The sequence below is a fragment of the Bombus pascuorum genome, chromosome 3 (genome assembly GCF_905332965.1).
Source record: "Bombus pascuorum chromosome 3, iyBomPasc1.1, whole genome shotgun sequence".
NCBI classification, from domain to species: Eukaryota; Metazoa; Arthropoda; class Insecta; order Hymenoptera; family Apidae; genus Bombus; species Bombus pascuorum.
In genome coordinates this window covers 7,178,205-7,200,003 of record NC_083490.1, presented here as the reverse complement: position 1 = coordinate 7,200,003, position 21,799 = coordinate 7,178,205, and the positions used below count along the sequence as shown (strand labels likewise).

Here is a 21,799-nt window from a genome sequence, read left to right as displayed (position 1 = left end):
TAATTATGTATAAATTTGCTATTACGTATAAAAAGAATAACGAATTTTGTCTTTTTATATTTTTCTCACAAAACTTGCAAGAGAAACACTGGTAGCCGCAACAAACGTATGCCTTACACATATACGTATATACACGTTATAAACGTATATGCACTCGTGCACGTAAAATATTACAATTGCATATGTGGTCATAAGAATTTTCTGCATCGACCTGACGAATTAATATGAAAATATGTAAATATCGCTTAGATTGATCGTTTTACTTGCAGATGGAGTGATTCTGGGGATCGACAGCGTCCTCCATTGCTCGGAGAGCTTAACGGTAACAGAAGCCCACGTAAGTCAACCGATCGTATACCACGTACAATAAAATGTCGTCAAGAGGAAACCTCGCATCGTCAAAATGGGCATACGGATAAATTGCCGGCAGAAAGCCCTTCGAACAAGAAAACTATCAAACCGAAAGACACCAAATCCACCGAATCGAACGACAAGGAACAACATGATATAAAAAGGGAAGAGAATCCCGTGAAATCGTGTATTCCGACGGCTAGAAAACCTGCGACATCGACTCTAATACCACGGTCAGCGAGGACCTTAACTTCAACAGGCCGACCGCACAATACGTAACTACTTTATTTTAAAAAGGAATTTTAGTTCATATTCGCGTGATCGCGAAGATCTGCTCAGATAGCTTGATAATTTTATTTATAGCTAAATGAAATTATTGCCGCCGATTCGTAGCAGGCATGTTGCTACTATGTGATAACTATATATAATCTAGGTGCATTTTTGTTTTAGTTTCAGCATTGAAAAAGATATTTCGTTATCATTTTACAAAATTTTTTATTGTATTTTCACAAATAACCAGAAAATTGTTAGCGTTCGTTACGCGTAAACTGCAAAAATAATGTACAAATTATATGTTGAGAGTTAAGGGCAATTCATAAGTTCCTATCATTTAAAGTTCACGTTTCATTTGATTTTCTCACATCGCATATAGAAACTATCACCATGGTTCATTCTACGACATTTCAACAAGATCATTGAGTTGTACACATTGTAAATTATTAATTACTTTCTATCTGACTAGGTTTAAAGGTATACATTCATTATGTCAATGTATAGCTTTAACTTTCATTTAGAGAATACTTTGAGTAATGTTTGTAATATTGTAAAAAGTATCCGTTTATCTTGTTGCGTACACTCTTATGAGATCTCATGTGAGCATTAGTCACAGTTTTATTGGATACAAAAGTTATAGTAATTATTTATTTATGTTCATGATAATTGACGATAGTTGTCTATGAAAGCTTTGATCGTTAAAGAAATATGTGAATTCTGCAGCTTTTATTTTTCATTTTGATATCTTAAAAATTAATACTTAAAGTACACTTAAATGCAGCAAATACATACAAAACATATAATCAGTCTTGTGAAATTATCATAATTACACTATATGTATACTACATATGGTGTATGCTATAGCATTGTACAGTAATTTATTACATATGTGGTTATACTGCATGTATGTTACATACAGTGTATACTATAGTGCAATACTATTGCCATTACAGCATATGTTAATTACATTACAGTGTAATATTGTAGTGTAATATTTTTAAAGTGTACATTATATTCTTTTACAACTATTGTACTTAGAGTAGAAACACAAGATAAAGGATTAATCATTGTAACAATTTATGTCCTATACAGACATAAAAGCTTTGATTTTAAATATAACAAACATTGATCTTGATTGCAAAATTTTTAACGAACGAACTTAATCTTTTTACATTATTTTTTATTTGATGTACAAATATTTGATGTCAAATAATAGCCTTTAATCGGCCCTGATATCAACAGTAAACCACAATTATCAAAATCAGGATAATTTTATAGAATTTTTTTACGACTTATGTTACTTATAATTTATTCCATAGCTGATTTGTAAGATTATATTTGGTGCTATTACATTTTTTAATTTACAATTTAATTTAGATCTAATATTTAGAGTCTCCTGATTCATTGAACAAAAATATAAAGTATTTATAAAATCATTTTTTCATGTGATTAGTTAAGAAGAAAAAAGAAAATTATGAAATAACAATGTAACTAATATAAATAAAATAAATAAGACAATAAATATTGCTATAAATGATTGGTAAACATGTAACAATTTTATAGAATTTAGTTCATAATAAATTAATTATATGATGATTATGCATATCGTACTGTTTCATTAAAAACAAAAAATTTATTTACAAAATTATTTGACATCAGGGGATGCTAAATATCTCGTATATATATTGTACATTTTTTATTTGTTCTTTAATTTGTAAAATGCTATAATAATAAAAAGAAATTAAGGGCATAAAACAATTTTTTATATGCAAACAATACTGAATTTAATATATGTCACCTACATAATGAAAGACAGGAAAATATCAATATATATATATATATGTAAACATATTGCAGTAGACAGAATATTTTTAAAGCTACAGACTGACTACTACAAAATAATGTTACTTCTAAAATAATTACAGATGTTTTGATTATTTTAATTATTAATATGTTTCTGTTGGAATGATTGAACAAAACCTTTTATTGAATATACTTGATCTAATAATAAAGATAATTTTATTAAAAATCATTTTTCTAAATTTAAAGTGAAGTTATTTACTGATCTCTAAAGTAAAAGTTTTGTGAAGGGAAAGTACAAACTTTGTATTTTTTTATCACTGTCTTTCTCATCTTTAATATCTGTAGTATTATTATTTATATTTATATTCTGTTTTATATTCTGTTTTGTATTATCAATCATTTATCAAATTTTCAGTTCTCTCTCTATTATTTAATATTCTATGTGACAGTACAAATATATTTATGTAAAATCTGAGAAATTTGTGTTTATACATTTCTACCCATTTTTGCTGGAACTTCGTTAACTTCCGTATAATTTTATTTCATAAATTAACATAAATATACAGTATAATTTTTTTTAATTTAATATTACTTCAATGTATATATGCTTTTACTATATTAATCTATATATCTTCCAATTAAAAACATTCCTAAGATGTGGTGTATTTAAGAAGGAAATAAATTATTAACGACTTAAAGTGATAACACCCATTTAATGTGGAAATGTGTTATACATATTTGCAATAGAGCTATCTACAGTGCTAGCATTTTTACATTCCCTCATATTTTGCAAAATATTTTTAGGAAAGAAACAACTTTTTAGCAAGATGTATCTTTGTGTATTGAATTCAACAGAAATTTAACAATTTGTAATATTTTGAAATTATTACAAAATAAAAACATTAGTTAATTAACAAATTATGAATGGCTTGCAAATTTGTGTGTAAACACAAACTTTCTCCTTGCAATTCATTTGCAATGTTAAATCAATTTTAATTTCCTTCTTTTTAATCAACTGTAATTATTGCTTTTCAAGAATATTAAAGTTTATAAAATTGATAGAAAGATTTCGCTATGATGTGAAATTCCTTTGTATTCAATAAACTGAATATGACTAGATTGTAGCAGATTATCAAATAAACATAAATTTCTTTAAGCAATGATTTAAATAAGTCACTATAAGTACTGCTGTTCCTCGATTGGGGTAGTATTGTACTTAGAAATGTAAAATTTAATCATAAGCATCTTTGAATGTTTAATATTAAACATATGGCAGGCACAAATCAACCTTGTAAGATCTTTAATAAAGTGTAAGTAGTATCTGTCTTATTTAATATTTGCAAAGTAATATACATATATAAATAAAAAAGCTTTCACTTGTAACTAAATAGAAATACTGATAATTTGCCTGTAGTAGATAAACCTTATTCTAATTTGTATATTATACTTATGTATAAATATATTTTCTCTGTGGCCCTAAATATGATAGGATAATAAATAAATAAAATTATGTTTGAATGCATTCTTAGTTTTTTATGTCCTATCTGTTTTGAAAAGAATTCGTTATTATCTAGAAGTGTATAAAATTTTACCCATGTTACGAGAATACAATAATATTACGAAATTAAATATAATTAAATTTCAAAATGTACCTAGGACATATAATATCAAAAAATGTTCATAAAACGTAGCATAAAAAGATTATTGTTCTAAATCTTTTAGTAATAAATATCCAAAGGTATAAACAAAAAGCGTATAGAGTGTTTAAAATTTATTTTGTTCGTGTATCTCGTTATATTTCAAAGTATCACTTGCCAAGGAATTTTACAATGTTTATAACTTCATATACACCTTGTTTACCGCTCCATACCTATAAATTTACCTTTAACACATTAACGGTTTCTTGACATGGATGTAATTTTCTAATAATAAACTATAAAAGAGAATGTCTTTACAGTAGATTACTTTATACAAAATAGTGTCCTTGGTTATTTGTTAATAAAACACGAGACAACTGATGTTCGAAAATTATTGTGTCCTATTTTTTATGCATTCAGGTCATATTCATATAATGAGCAATGTGTGTTCAAAATGGGGGACATCATGAGCACTCATCTTTCTACCATATTAAGCCATAATTAACATGAAAATTTTGGTAAAATTTATGTTAAAATAAATAATATTAATAAAAACCGTAGATATATATAAAAAAATTGCAATGCAATTTTTTTACAACTGCTTTTTTAAATAAATTATTGTAGTTTATATATATGTATAATGGTATGACCACTGGATACTACATTTTCTACAGATACTTTGGTGTTCAAATTACTCTTAGGTACCGTCTTTGTGAAATTATTTACAGTAATTACAGTATAGAAAAGACAAAGTTTCACTCCATAAGCAATTTGAGAAAAATAATGCTAACGATATCCCATAAATTAATCATTAGTGTGTACCTTACAGTTGGTGTTATACATATTGCGTAAAAGTTTTATTTTATCATACTATCTCCTGTGTACAAAGCAATAAATACACTTATAACATAATACAAATACATTGCCATTGTCAAACAAAATGATATTTATCTTTATAAATATCATTAAATTATCCACATAAAGTCACATAAGGATTAGACATAATCCATACATGAAAGCAACAACGCTAACAATTATATTAAACATAATTTACCAAAAAAAAATTGCATTATAATAAATCTTTTCTGAATAAATCACAGAATTCATCACGAAACAAAATAAAGAGAAAAGGGCTACTAAGTTTTAAGAAATTGATCGACAATTATATAGATTTACCCAGAAATATGGTAGAAATTTGCAAGTATACTAATTATTATATAACAATAATTTTCAACGTAAACTTATTCTGAAATCACAAAATAGAACTGTCTATCAGTACCTGGCACTTTATGGCAAATCAAAGTTACTTTAGTATTTCAAAGGCTAAGAACTTTATCTGTTTGCATAAAATTCAACAAATTTATATGAAAAATTGTAGTTTAATCATTCGTTCTAATATTTGTATTATTTCATATCACTCATTTTTATATTACTTGAACGCGTAATCTTCCTTAATTCTAAGGTAATATCCACAGAAACAGGTTTACTACATATTGTCACTGAGTGAAAAAAGTTATAAAACAGAGTCTTCAAAGTCAGTTTTACTTTCATATGGGTAAATTTGCCCCATTCGTGTCCTGTGCTGTTTATCACTAAACACATTTTTAATTTCCTTGTTACTAATACAGTTAGAATTTGACAAAAGTGCGTTCACATCTTTTATGATAAATAAAGAACGTAATCTTGTTTTATTTCTTTTCTTTGTCAGGATCTGTTATTTCTTTTTTAATTAAGACTTTATTGTCGCATTTCTTGTCTTTATCCGTTTCTGCGAATTCCTTTTTTATTGGAACTTTGTTATCACCCCATCTTGTGTCCGTTTTAAATTTAGTTTCAACTTCCGATCCATTAACCTCACCAATTTTTTCATCTTGAATTTCTACAACTTCCACTTTTTTCGTATCAGACTGCATCATTTTTGCTGCTATATGATACATATTTTTTACTGCTGTAAGGTATGTGTGACATTCAGACTGCACAGAAAAAACATCATATAAGTATATTTTTGAAATATTACATTAGAAGAACAAAAAAAAAAAAAAAAAAAAAAGAAAAAGAAAGAAAGAAAGAAAACAATTTAAAAAGTGATACACTCACCGATACTTTTCTAAGCTTTTCATCCGTATTTCTTAATTTGTCTTTGTATATTTTTAAATCTTCAGAAAGGGCTTTGATATTGTTTGCCTGTTTTGTTGATTTTTCATTTACTACACACAACTCATGCTGTAATTCCATTAAACGTTCTTCCGTATCCAACCGAGCTTTTTCTGATCTTTGTAACTGGCTAACAAGTTTTTCTACATCTAACAAAGAACCTTTATACATAACAAAACCTTCTGATACAACTGATTCTTCAGACTGTTCCGTAAGCGCATCTTCCCTACGTGCTCTTTTTGATGGTGGTCCACTTCCAACGAACACAGGTAACAATTTTTTATTTCCTGAAGTACAAAAATAATAAAATATTAATACGTTATGTATCAATTATTAGGATATGATAAAACTTAAAATGACATTTAAAATATACCAAGTGCTAATGAACGTAATATTTCTTCATCGCTGTCTACCTTCGTAGAATCTGTTTTATCAGTTTCCTTTTCATCTTTTTTTTCCTCCTTTATGTCATCTTCCCTCGACCTGTCTGTTAATTTACGATAATGCAAAGAATCCCTTGTTACAACCTTTTGTACTAACTTACGAACTTGAGCTCTTGATAAATTCAGTCCTAAAGTATAAATAAGTTCTTCTATATCTTTGTCAAATATATAACCACAATGAGTTTGATCGAAATAAACGAAAGATAGTAAGAGATAAGGATCATGTGTATACAATTTTATCTTCCTTTTCCTTCCATCTTTTTCCCTATCTCTTCTACCATCCTTAATCGAATCATCGTCCTATAAAATATAATCGTTATATAAATTTTTATAGAAAACATAAGATATATACACATATTTAATATGTTTAAAAATAATTACATCAGATTCATCTTCCTCGTCATCATCATCGTCATCATTTTTTTCTTTTTCCCGATCCCTGTCATCTGTTTTACTTTTTGCATCTTTCTCATCTTTTTTATCTTTGCTTCCTTCTCTTCGTTTGTCATCCTTTCTCTCATCTTTCCTATTACATCTCTTGTCATCATCTTTTCTCTTATCATCTTTTTTCTCGTCTCTTTTATCTTCTTTCTTGTCCTTCTTCTTATCTTCGTCTTTTTCTTTTGGTTTTTCAGGCAGACTACATAATGCTCGATAAATTCGGAAACCAAAATCGCGCATTAACATCTCGTTAAAAAGTTCTGCGAAAAGTGATACCTCAAAGGAATGCTCCTGAATAAAATAAAATGATGATAAATTTTTATATTTGTTTATTTATATGACACTAGGTATGCGACTTATATTTTGTGTATAACAAGAAAGAAATAATTACCTTTGTATCTTCTGGTCTATAATCTAAAAGAACGCTCAAAGACATGACAGTACAGTCAAATTTTCCACTTTTAGCCATTCTAGATGGATGGACAATAATATGAGACGATTCGGGTAAAGTATATCGTTTTTCAAGAGCAGCTCGTTCACGTTCACAAAGTTTTCTCCTATCTTCATCGTGCTGCATATTAATGTTACATAAAGTTAATTATTAATATTTTACTGTAATATTTTGTGGGCAAAGCAAAGTTACACATATATGCATAAAGAATCTTACATCCTTAATATCCTTAAATTTTTTATCCTCTTCTTCTTTCGGTGGAGGTGAGATATCTTTTTCATTTTCGTCTATATCATCTTGCCGTCCCTCTTCTTTTGCTTGTTCTAACGTTATTGTTTTCATAAGTCTTGCAAGTAATTGCGATTTCAAACCTTTGCAATTTAAATTACGGGCTGCTAATTCTTGCCTTAGTTCATTCACCTGCATAAAACCAATGGCGTATAAATTCATGCTAAACGATAAAAATATTTATAATCAACTACATTGAAACTAACATTCATAGACTTTGGATCCAATTCAGAGTAATGAGTAGGATCCTTCTTCTCTGGTACTGGATCATCCTGAAAAAAAGAATTCGTGCATTATGTTATAGAAGTAAAGAACAGAATAGAAAACTACAAAACAGAAGCAGCCCCTATATAACGAAACGAAACCACTCCCTCTTCATTCTTTCATCACTCTCTCACATTTTAATGATATACACGGTTCTCCATTCACGATGACCTTCAAGTATGACTCAAGTAACTGCTAGATTCTCATAGTGTCCTGGCTCTGGTGTCTGTGTGGTTGATAGGTTATGGATAATATCAATAATGTTGTATATAACGATTATCAAATGAAATTTTTGAATGATTTATCAATGATGGTGAAGGTTTCAGGAAAGGGAATGGCTCAGCTGTGCTCTTCTCCGAGCTAGGCTTGCTTGCTTCTCTTGTTAATGCAATGTGACTGCCAGTGGCTAAGGGAATACTTGCAATACATTACTCATTGATCTTTTTTGTTATGTTAACTTTCTTTGCTTTACAATCTTTTGATAATCAAGATATCTTAAGATTCTATAGCAATTAGCTATTAGGTCAATTTTATATTAAGCACATTACATTATTTTACATAGATAATAAACCGTTCTCTCAATGGTACTAAAAATATGATATAAGAATGATATGCGTATATCTATAAATAATAAATTATTCGATTTAAAATTTTATCAATGTCACAACATTATTCATATGTTACTGAGTCATTTTATAAAACTGATATATATTTATGGATTGAAATAATAAAAGTTGAAATATTGATACAGCAATTAACTACTTATATAATATGACAGCATTCAATAAAAAAAAGCCATTTAGGTGGTCTAAATTAACATTAAAAAGTTAAATGCTCAAGGAACGAACAGACACTTGACGATAGGATCAATGAGCAAGTACAGCCTATATTGAAAATCCAGTTTAGTAATGGGGAAAACAGTTGCACGATTATATAATGTAATAAAAAGGTAAAAGTAATATGGGATGATGTTGGCAGTGCCTTTTGATCAGCGACGGCAGCCTCATCAGTCTCATTGGCAGCATCCAAATCGTCGGGACTAGAGGCAGCACGCAGCAATTTTCGCTCCAGTTGTTTCTTATAGCTGAGTTGCAGACCATCCCATTCCAATTTAGTGGGTACACAGCTCCAAACATCTGGGAGAAATAGTATGACGGTTTCAACGCGAGAGGGCACCACTCGCCCCGACTTGTGGGTAGTTTCTGCACGTCTGTAGTAGAGTTCCAGGAAACGGTACCTGTGCCGCAAGGAAAAACAATACCCAAACGTCAACTCAGGTTAATGCCGCTTAGCTTTGCCTTATATGCTAAGTGTTCGTTCGCTTGTTCGTAAAGCCCACGCACTGCATACAAAGCCACACACAGCGCACATTGTAGACCGTTTGATAAAGCACAACTGAATGGGTCACAATGATCATAGAACAATAGTGATGATCTTGTCTGCCACGACTGCTTGAATATCATCTGGGTGCTCGATACAGGATCCAGTGCAGCAATCTCCATCGGTCGGTCGTGTATAGAACAAATACATACCTCCTCTGTAGAGATTGAGCTACAACCTTAGTTATCAATTCAGAACTCGCATTAGAAGTTACTTTCTTTCACGGATGGTACACCTGCCGGATCTTTCTTAACACTATAACATTCTATCTCACGTCTTCAACATAATTAAATTATATGCCGTTATATCCAAAGAATGTGCGTATCATACATTTATACAACATGGAATGCTGGACGGAGCCGACGAGTCCAAAATTTTCAACCGATGAGAGTTTTTAATTTTTGTGATAATCTTTTCTTAAGTAACTTGACAATGTATCGGCGAATAATAGAACAACAATGGGCAGAAATACTAGATAGCATCACGTTGCTCTTTCGATGTAGTGCTTTAAATTCTATTTAAGATAGCAATAAAAGTAGGAAAGAGTATCAATATTTGGAGAACCGTACCACTGAGTGCAACTGGATAGATCTATCCCCGTGAGCGCTTTACAGGTCCTTACTGCTGTTCTAATCAATACCGATGGGTCCTTTTCAGGATTGGGACCATCCAAAGAAGGACTCCATGGTCCACCAATAGCCATTGTTTCATTTTTACCCCGTAAGCCTACTAAGAAATTTATTAAACGCGTAGGATGTACATAATCGCGATCTGGATCTCTATCCTCGGACACACCACAACACCGTTTATAAATTTCTTCCATGGCAGGCATAGATATCAACATAACCTACAAAATAATATGTATAACTTAATAAAAAGTATTCATTTCAAAAGTTATTCTACCAATAATTTTTACAACTATAATATAACGAACCTTTGCAGAGAAAAGATAATCAGCATCTGAAGGTTCTAGTACTGCTGAATTTTCGACATAAGGATCAACATCTTTGTGCATGACATGAAAAGAACATGGTTTATTAAGGGCAAATGGCATATGTGGTGGAAAAGCATCAACCCATCGGAAATTAGTAGAAAAAAAATCGCTAGGAATATACATATTTTGATAACGTCTTCTTATCTCAAGTACATCTGCTTCGGGTCTAAAATAATAATTAATTAAGTCTTATTATTTCAAGTATATTACAAGAATGTGATACATAACAATATGATTTTTAGTAATATCACGTACAAAATATACTTACAAATCAAGTGCTATTTTTGGTATCTGTACCATGTATCGCGGCACAACTCTGGTACGTCGTCTTGGTCTTGGAGATTTACTTCTCCTAGTCCTCGACGGACTACGTTCTTCCTTCTTTTCACGTTCTCTAATTCTCTCTTCACGACGCCTTTTTCTCTCGATTTCTTCTTCCTCGTTTTTCCGTTCGCGTGGAGACCTTTCTCTTACTCTTCCAACTTTGTTTCGGTTACTAGCTGTATTAGCACTTGTTGCACTAGTTGTAAATCTACCAACAATTATGTATCTCTTCAACAAAACTATTATACTACATACTTTGTTACAAAAAGTGTTCACATGACATACCTAAATTTTGTATGTAACCATGATCTGTTATTGTTAAGATGTATGTAATCTGATCTAGTATTAATTACCTATTATTAGCATTTTCAGCAGGTGGAGGTACAGCATTATATGTTCCTGAAGTTCGATTCTGTTGAGGTTGTGATTGTTGTTGTTGACGAGTGGCTTGATTATTTTGTTGTGTATTAGTGTTATTATTATTATTTCCCATAGGAAGTACTTGTATTCTAGTGGCACTCCATTTAAATGGCATGGATGGATTATATGATGCTTCTACCAATACTCGATCACCCACAACAGGATTAGATCCTTTAACACACGTACTGTAAGAGTTTAATGTCATGTATTATAAATTTTAACTTACAAATATAATAAACATAGTCTTATATATTATCATTACTTTGTTTGAAAGAATACATCTTCATCCACAAAACCGAAGTTGTCATATACTTGTGTAACTGTGCCAGTAAAAACTCTTTGCTTGGTAGATGATGAAGGTACATTTTGTTGTACTTGCTGTGGAACACCAGCGACAGAAGGTTGAAATGCATTTGTATTTAATGCTCTTGGTGGTGGATAAGAAACAGTAGCTACTTGTGGGTATAATTGACCAGCTATACCCGATGACAAATTAGATCCAAGTGTTGCCATTGAAGCCATTGTTATATTGGGCTATTTTATAAGATACATGTTAATGTATATCAATAAAAATTATAATAGACATAAATTAATAAAGATAACTAATAGAGATAATTAAGATAATTAATAAGGCATTACATATTCTCATTATATTATTTATATATATGCCCTAAAGTAAATTATTATTCATACTAACCTGTTGTAGTCCTAAACTTTGTTGATAAACTTGTTGAGTTTGTTGTTGATACTGAACCATAGGTTGTCCACCTATACTACCCATTGCTTGACCTAACATTTGTTGTTGAATATTTTGAATTCCTTGCCCTATGTATAGATAAAAAATAAAATGCCCCAAATTTATATATTTAAATATTATTATACTTAATTATTTATGATATATCAATCATATTATAAACGCGTTGCACAATTTATATCGATAAATTAGTTTGTTTATTTGTAGTATATCCTACGAACATCTTACATTTTTGTATATAAGTGCATATAATAAATTTCATATACACAAATATATAGTTACATATAGTAAATTTCCTTCTTCGAGATACAAATTAAACAATAATTATAAAAATATTTACAGTGCGCAGGTACACTATTTATATTTAAAGAACGATTGCTCCAGGTATAACATTCATATGAATATAAGTAAAATATATTTACAAATAAAAGAGAAAATTCATTTGTTTCAAAAATAACTATTGCAAATTAAAGATGCAACACTAAACATTTTGTTTCTTTCAAAGCATTCCATGTTTATTACTTAAAAATATGTATTATGAATTAGTTTTTAATAACTTGATATTGCACAAAATATTAGTAAGAAATATTTTATAAATTTATTGACTTGTATAAGTTGTAACAGAAATTTGGCAACATTGTTGACTTGCACACGGATCGACAATAAGACATATATTAGTAATAAAACTACTTTACCTGCATTACGGACCCACGGTGGGTTTTTACCACCTCCAAATGGTGAAAGATTACTCATTTCTTAAGCAATATGTGATATTATTAACAACACAAATTTAACGATATTTTGACTACACTTAATTAAGCGTCCTTCATTCGGGCGCCATCTTTTCAACTACTGAAATCAAATGTTACTCTATGCAGGAAGCGAAATTAAATTTTCAACTTTTCAAATGTTCTTAATGCAATTTTTATGCGATATAGATATTACTTCAAATATGCAGCACAGTTAATTTTCCTAAATTACTGTCTAGAAATAAATAATTAAAATTTAAATAATCGTAAAAAAATTTTTTAAATTTTAATTTGATTCTGTTATATGCTGATTGTCAGACGCACAATAGAAGCATAGGAAGCATACTCGTTACATTCAGACTCGATGGAAACAGTTACCGTTTTATTATCGAAAGTTGGTATTTAATATTTTGATGTATTTGAAATTGTGTATTTTCGAGGAAAGTAGTTTTAAATCTACGGTAATAATCAATTGTTTAAATGTGATTTTATTGAAAAATATATTAATAGAAAATTCAAGTGATATATTTTTACTCTATTATGGCGATAATGACATGAAAACGTCATGTCCGGTGGTAGATACACAATAAAATAGAACAGAATCATGATTGGTCCACAATCAAAAGATTATCAAGATCCAAGGCAATTCATGACATAACATCCTTTAGTTATGTTAAATGAGTCATATTAGTGTAATTGCATGCTCTCTTTCCCATTACGAAGTGAAACAAGGTTCCCAGTAATAAGCTATAATTTAAAAAGTGATATCAACGAAACAAAAGATAAGAATTTGATAACTAGATTGCATATTTTTATGCATTTATAGGAAACAATGCTGTAAAGAAATATTTAACAATTTTCTATCGAGGTTCTACTTTTTTAATTTTCGAAAATATGAATTTGCATAAAAACCCGCAGTCTATTGATGAGAATATACATATAAATATATGTAGTTAACATGGACTATTAATAATTTAAATAAAATTAAGTGCACAGCTTGCAATATTTTTCAATAACGTAAAAACGAATAAATTAATTCTATATGCAAACATATAAACATTCAACTTAAATCATGGATATTTTTAGTAATTTGCAAATTATAAAATATGTTTAATTATTGGAAGATACGTATTATACGCATTATACGCCAATAACAAAAATAATAATAGTATACATTATTTTTGTCACTCATGTTAAGAAACTTTAAGGCGCAACCACATAAAGAGATGTAATATAAAATCACATGAATTTATAAAGTAGAAGAATACAGCGTAACGAATATTTCCAACACGAAATTATAATCACAAAAATGAATTTTATAAATATAATTATCGTTTTGTGTGAATTTTACATTTTCATGTAGAATTTTATTCTAATTAAGTTTTTCGTTTCTATTAGTTTCAATATGAATATTACGTGTTCTTTTTATTATATAACAAAGCATATTATTGGTTGTTTCACATTTATAAATATAATCAACATTTTCTGTAAATTTTATATTTTCATTTATACTTTCACTTTAATTGTTATTATTATTATTATTATTATTATTATTATTATTATTATTATTATGATTCCATAAGTTTTAATAAAATATTTAAATATTCTTTTATATAGAATAATAACTTTTCCGTTACACGATTAAAAACATAACATGCTATTGGTCATTTCACATGGTCATGGAAGATGTCGTATCTTATTGGCTAACTTTAAGGAGCATGCTCGTCGTTCAATAATTATCGATATTAAACGGAAAACCACCGTTTTATTACATAATAATTTCTTGAAATAGTAACTGATTGTCTTTGGAAGATAATAGAAACTATATTGCTCGGTAGAAACGAAAGATCGAGCCGTTTGAAATTGATTTTTCAGATAACAAAGTTTGAACATGGCGTTGAGATCGATCTGCCGGCTGTCAATTGATTCGACCTTCAGCCATTTGAGCCATTTGGGAGCCACCGCCCGGCCGAGACGATCGTCTTTCGCATTGCTCGCACGAAGTTTTGCCATTGTTGCAGAAAATATGAGTCTGCCGCGCGTTTTTTTTGACATGACCGCGGATAATAAACCCGTGGGTCGCATCGTAATGGAGGTGAGTGAAAATTGTGCACGATTAATATGGTTTTTACTTCTTAAATGTGTTGTCGTCGGAATCCCGGCATGATTGGCCATCTTGGATTTTCTTGAAAGCCGGTTACGTGAGATGATTTTCGATTGGAATTTCCTTCAGAATCGTTATCACGCATATTTTTATTGTTTAAAACTGTTATTTTGTATCAATAAAGTGGAATCTACATTTACTTGATGTAGCAAAGTATAATTTGGATGGATGTAACGTGTATTGCGTTACTCATTCTTTTGATCTGCAGTGAATCGTAAAATTTTCCATTCGCCGATTTCTGCTGACACGTTTGATTACGTATTCCGTACAGGTGAAACTTGAATGCCCAACTACAAAATATGTTTTTAGGAATTATTTTGAGAGTTCCAAGTGTTGTATAAGATTAAAATATTGCGGTTACATCTTTTTTTGTAATTTATTGAGGAGGTGAAAAAAAAAAAAAAAAAACAAAAAGAGATGTGAACAAATTACGAATACGTCATAGATACAGTGGAAGTGGTAATACAATTTCATTTGCATTTAAGTCTGAACGTTTCTTATTATATTATACCGTAATGCGTTTCTTACTATGCTATAAATTTAGTTATTGATGCTACACATATATGTTGTTATATAAATAGATTAATTTTTCACTTCAATAAATAAATCAAATCTATACATTATACCTTAATCGTTTGAGTCCCAAGCAGCGTGATCGCGCTGTTTAGATTTTGTGTCAAAAAGTCCCAATACATTTAAACGATACGGACAACTGACGATATTTTGTGTTTCGTTGTTATCTTCTCAATAACTTTTATTGAACAAAACTTGAAATATTTATAAACTAATAGTACATATATATAATAATATATATGTATTTCATAAAATAACAAATATGATGAGCGCTATTGCGCCGCTTGTTTCTTTTCGCAATCGATTAAGACAAGCGCTATCGCGCTGTTCGGGATTTTTCGACCTTGTTTTTTCAAAGACCCCTGGGACTCAAGCGGTTAAATGAATAACTTATAGATTATGGCATCGTTGTATTATATCCTATATTAACTATCATTAGCAATTTATTTTTGATGATCATAATTAACTAACTTTTCTTCAAATTTTAGAGGTAGTGATTTATATAAATGCAAATGTTATTGTACGTATATAAAGCATAACTACATTTTTATTTCCATTTTTTAAAAGAACTGTATTAAATTTTCAGTTGAGGAGTGATATTGTCCCCAAAACAGCAGAGAATTTTAGAGTCCTTTGTACTGGTGAACGGGGCTTTGGTTATAAAGGAAGCAGTTTCCATAGAGTGATTCCAAACTTTATGTGCCAAGGAGGTGATTTCACTAATCACAATGGCACTGGTGGAAGGTCCATCTATGGTGCGAGATTTGATGATGAGAACTTTACATTGAAACATACCGAACCTGGTATTCTTTCCATGGCAAATGCAGGTCCAAATACAAATGGTAGTCAGTTCTTCATCACCAGTGCCAAAACAAGCTGGCTTGATGGCAAACATGTTGTATTTGGAAAAGTTATCGAAGGAATGGATGTTGTTAGAAAGGTATGTAATATAATCATATTTTTCATCTTTTATTTTATTTTATTGTATTTTATGAATATATATTGTAGCAGAGAAAGAATATGTTTTTTAATATTATTTGTTTTAATATTTCCTTTAATAAACAATTATTTTGCTTTTCTATATTATAACTTGATAAAGAGTAAATTAATGCTTTCATTTCTTCTATCTTGCAGTTTTTAATTTAAAAAGAGGTTGATACTTTAACATAGCGCGCATTACTTATTTTTTTTTATAAGGAAGAATATAATATGTGTTCCTTTTTTTCAGTTGGAAAGTATGGGATCTCAAAGTGGAAAGACTTCCAAAAAAATTGTAGTAGCTGACAGTGGAGAACTGTAATTGTTTGACTAGATACTCTAATGACTGCATTTTTATTTAGCTGTTGCATACAACTGTTGCTATCTTTATTGTATGACTCATTCATTCTAATCATCACCATTTTCCCTTAATATTATGGACTTAGTTTCCATGTTTAAAAAAGTGTATATTTACCTTAATTTGGTATTAGCAAATCAAGTGCATTGTATTATTTTTTTTATTACAATTAATTGAAATTGGAATATACAATGAAATAGAATCTAATGAGATAATTTCTTGTTCTGTCTTTTTTCTAATTATAAAAAAATGTTCAATTTCTTGTTTATTATTACCTGCAATAAGCAACATACTTCTCCTATATTAAAGTGGAATGTAAAACAAATGAAAAAGATTTAGATCCACATTCTTCCATGGAATATTGATCCTTTAATGGTATTAAATGGTATATCACAGTAAAACGTACATATATGAACTGTACGTCTTATAAAATTTTCCTGTGTGTACTATTCATATTTTAGTATCTAATAAGAATAAAATTCGTAAGCATTTACTTATATTTCTAAGGTCCATAAATAATTAGTGAGTGTTACATGATTACTGTATAATGCATTTATCTGTGACGTTACGATATTTTAACTTTTCTATTGTGCTTTTATACTTAGAACCACCAAAATAATGCTCGTTATCTAGGGCATTATTCGTTTTGATATGTATACACCATCCCATTTCTAAGCACAGATTGGTAATAGAGGTTTGATTAGTGTAAACCATAAGATAATGCCTTTAGATAATTCCATCTTCTTCTAATGTAACATTAACGTTGAAAGATGTAGTTGCAGCGGTCAGTAATTGGGATTTCTATAAAATAAAATTGTTTTCAGAAGTAATTGTAGTACATTTACTATCACTAAGTATGAATCCCTATATTTCGGCGGATCCGTTTCACTAAATTTTATAATTTATTTCTGCAATGTAAAATTTCTTCTGATATTAGTGAATTTATATTCTAATATAAACAGAAAACATTTGGAAATAATATTATAATTTGCAATTATTTCTATTTTTATTATTAACATTCTTATTGAATTATTGGACAATTAATGGATTAAAAACAAAAGTTGTTAGAATTTCTATTTATTTTTGTACTTTTTAGATATTTTTACTTTTCATGATATCCAGCTTTCTCATTCGTTCAATTATAGTGAAATTAATTTGATAATAAGAAAGCGATAAAGTAAAAAATTGGATGGAAAATAAACCTTAAACATTATGTCAAAGTGACAAAAATAAATTTTCAAAATGGTTTTTATAATAACCTATGGTCACATAGATCATTTTAATTAACAAATAAGTATATCCCATAATTTTTACTTTTTCTTAGAAGTTAAGTTGTGGATTAAAATGTATGATGTATTGGAACTTGGCTTATATTTTTTTATAAACTAACGTAGGCGTTTAAAAATAGAAAGGTACGTAAATAAATCCTGTAGTATGGATCCTTCCACGTCTAGTAATAAAATAAGGAAGAAAAAGAATAAAAAAATGTATAAAAGAAATTTTATATGAAGCATAATTATAATGTCTTAATAATACTGTATGACATATAATTACTAAACATTGCTAAAATTATTTTGTTGCAATTAAATTTTAATATTTTCTTTGTCATATATCACTATAATATAGAAAAATTATATTTCTATTTTCATGAAAATTGGAAAACTAATATTATTTAAAATTATTGGAAACTTATTTATAATTAAGATACGTTTTTAATTTTGTCTTTGGGAATGAAATATTATATTACTTTTGCAAATTGATTTACATCGCATTACTGACCTGTTGACTATAAATAATTATAAATGTTTGTTTAGTTAATATTAGCATCGATGGAACTAAAAATTTATTGTTAATTAGTATATTGTAAGAAAATTTGTTTAGAAGATGAAATATTTTGTCTATGAACGATAGAAACTAAGTGTAAGAATTTTATTTTTTGTATACAATAAAATTTGTATCTCTACCGTTTGCGGTATTCATTAAATGTAATTGCATATTAGAATCTTAGAAGGAAAATTATATTTCTAACGTACACTTCTGTATCGAATCTTGTTGAAATAGTGATAAAATTATTTATATTATGTGTCGTATTAGATTAGATTGCTTAAATTACGAATGTTATAAAATTATATAAATGGGTGATAAGCATAGATAAGCGTGACTCAAAATCATAAATAGGAAACATGTTTGCACTGTATTATTTATAGATATATAACATTTCTGACTTGCTCCTACTCATTATTTATTTACAGATTATCTATATCAATGTGTCGCAAACACATTATGATGCTAATTCCAATTCCTCATACTTTTGGTCGTAATATTTATGTAATTGATAAGTTTTTACGTGATGAAATTTAATCAGAAAATCATTACGGTTATAAAATAACTTTCTCTTAATAAAATGTATGTTTATATCTATAAAGGTATTGTTTGAAGAGTAATACATACGATAAGGAAGAAGAATACTTTATCTCGTCTAAGATCAAGGTTATTTAGTCGTAAGATGTTTTGTAAATTTAATAATCGAGAATAAATTAGGTGTATAATGATACAATTTTTAGATTCTTTTCAGTATCTTTATTACTTGTTTAATTTTTCAGTAGCTCTATTACTTAAAACAGTTAAACGATTTGTTATATCTATTCTGCCAAATCCCCTTTTCGACATTTTTTGGCATTGCAGGCGAATTTAAATTTAAATTTAACAAATTCATGTTGGCCTGGGATACAACCATATTTTGCACTGTTTCTATTTATATTCGCATTAAAATGGTACATATTTGTAATTTCCTGGTAAACTAAATCGGTACCCACACGAATGTAGAAATAGTCGTTGAGATTGTGGCACTTTAAATTTCAAATTTAACTCTTCAACACGTTGAGTGTTAAGGTGTTCGTCGGTGACCTACGTCTTCCAACTAAATTTTTTAGAATGATAAAAAATAGGATAAATATCGTGGTCTAAAAAATGGTCGGCAATGTGAATGATTTAGATAACAGATAACAGAGAAAAGATACACAAACACAATAGAATATTTTGCAAAAATGAAGTGTCTTGGTATGGTACGCTTTAATCTATCTATCCAGGACAAAATACGTATAAAAATCGCGTGGCAATCAACATATTAAAAAAAAAAAAAAAAAAAAAAAAAAAAAAAAAAAAAAAAAAACAGACGCTCCTGATCCTTTTTTAGTGCATTTTCATAAAATCTTCTAAATGTTCAATCCTCATAGAATGAAAAGGAGAACATACGTTTGAATCTCCGCAGATTTTATTAATTCTGTGAAAGGTGAAACCATAAATACAATATGAGTATTATATCAACGTTATTTTATACAGATAACAACATATTATTATGTACGTAACAGTTATATTTAATGAAACATTTACATATCCAGTAAATCCATGTTCTCTGCTAAAACGTTCGTTTATTAATAAAACTGCCATAATCGTCCACGCATTGTTCGCTTCTTTAATTATTTTTCAAAGTATAACGATGATTAATGATGCAACAGAAATGTCACGTACATCCCAACAATCTTACATGAGATTTCAGCTATGTTTTTACTATACAAATTAAGTCATTATTAAAAGTATATATATATACATATATATATATACATGTCAATTTTTATACACATAATTATACATATTTATATATGTATGCGTATATATATATTTATATAATATATTACAATCATTTAATAAACCTTCATTTTCATTTAATATTTTCATTTAATAATTTAATAAACCTTCGACCCGCAAAGGCAAATAAATACACGCATAACATTTTTCTTCAGTGGCATTCTTCTAGGATTGTGTTTGTTGAAAGAAGGATTAGCGTTAAGCGTTGGAATAAAGAATGACGAATCGTTATTCTTTAACCACCGTACCTAGGATACATATTTATGAGTTACTTGTGTTTTAATCGAAGTCTAATATCCTCCATCTGTAGGTGTAAATATTACTGCCGTTGTTAATGTTATTTAAGTTTTACTACTGGAAAGGAGATTTAAGTTTGAAGGCAGGCAAGTCTACTGTTTTTAAAGCTGACATTTAGACGTCTAAGATTTTTTGTGTCTTTATTGACAAAAATACATTTGACTTTGTATATCTAAAGTAAAGGATCTGCGTTGTCTAAAATAAATAGATCATCTTTCTTTAGAAAATTTAATGTGGTGAAATTAGAATATGAGGTAAAAGAAATACTATGCGTATGATTTGATTGAAATTTTGAAAGTGTATAGACTTTGTTTTAGAAATATGAGTATTAATTCGGCAGACCATAAATTTATATTACAAAATTAACTGTTTTTTACTTTTGTTGTACTTTTCTTCTACTTTCTTGACATTTTACTGAAAATGCTGGAGATTTTAAATCAGTAATTAATAAAGTGAATTCATAAAATAACTTTTAAACGCATTGCTATTTAAAGTACAAATTCTTACGTTTTTGTAATATATTTTTATAGTTATTGTATGTAACGTACTTCAATCTTTACGTGTATGGTTAAAATATTTTGTCCGCATTTTATTCAGTCATTTAAAATATCAAAGCAAACTTATTTCAAGTTAAAAATAATCCTTATTTCTATAAGCGGTATTCATTACAAGAACTAATTTTACATATATAATCGTAACAAAAGAGAAACATTAAACAGGCATCTATAGTCATTGACATTTATCTTTTATATATTCATTTACGAGGAAATGGTACTTAATGTAAAAGCGGCTGGATTTCATATTTTGAACTACTGTGTACAGGTATTAAATCTTATTGTCCTTCTTAAAAATTAAATAAATACTCATAATCCTAAAACATTCTTTCTATGTTGTACTAGATATATATACAATTAAAATGTGTAATAATGTGAATGATAAGATAGTTCAAATAATTATTTTGCTTAAACGTAAGTTAATTGAAATCAGATCATTATGAACTATTGATTGATTGACGCTCATATTTAATTATTAATAAGAGAATTAGAAAAATCAAA

General features: G+C 28.7%; 3 protein-coding genes across 10 annotated transcripts in view; 2 read left to right on the top strand and 1 right to left on the bottom strand.

The window, feature by feature from the left end:
- Positions 1-3,945, top strand: part of LOC132905629 (uncharacterized) — a 67,945-nt gene extending 64,000 nt beyond the window's left edge. For 5 of the 8 annotated variants that reach the window (XM_060957118.1, XM_060957114.1, XM_060957115.1 and 2 more), the window contains one exon: positions 270-3,945. In XM_060957118.1, the coding sequence (XP_060813101.1) occupies positions 270-630 (361 nt within the window). In that variant the 3' untranslated portion in view covers positions 631-3,945. The remainder of the gene's footprint in view (positions 1-269) is intronic. The other 3 variants (XM_060957124.1, XM_060957122.1, XM_060957121.1) reach the window with 1 other exon arrangement.
- A 240-nt stretch (positions 3,946-4,185) lies between these two features.
- Positions 4,186-12,855, bottom strand: LOC132905628 (cell division cycle and apoptosis regulator protein 1-like). Its single transcript, XM_060957113.1, has 15 exons — positions 12,673-12,855; positions 11,921-12,048; positions 11,486-11,757; positions 11,157-11,408; positions 10,748-11,011; positions 10,420-10,645; positions 10,055-10,332; positions 9,087-9,342; positions 8,048-8,113; positions 7,770-7,973; positions 7,494-7,673; positions 7,043-7,393; positions 6,592-6,961; positions 6,162-6,505; positions 4,186-6,037 (listed from the first exon to the last, which is right to left on the bottom strand). Exons 1-15 carry the CDS (start codon positions 12,728-12,730, stop codon positions 5,753-5,755), a joined length of 3,534 nt encoding a protein of 1,177 aa, XP_060813096.1. The 5' UTR covers positions 12,731-12,855; the 3' UTR covers positions 4,186-5,752.
- Positions 12,856-14,502: 1,647 nt separating this feature from the next.
- LOC132905638 (peptidyl-prolyl cis-trans isomerase-like) lies at positions 14,503-17,629 on the top strand. Its single transcript, XM_060957145.1, has 3 exons — positions 14,503-14,821; positions 16,050-16,403; positions 16,692-17,629. The coding sequence occupies exons 1-3, from the start codon at positions 14,618-14,620 to the stop codon at positions 16,761-16,763; spliced, it is 630 nt and encodes a 209-aa protein (XP_060813128.1). The 5' UTR covers positions 14,503-14,617; the 3' UTR covers positions 16,764-17,629.
- Positions 17,630-21,799: the final 4,170 nt, after the last annotated feature.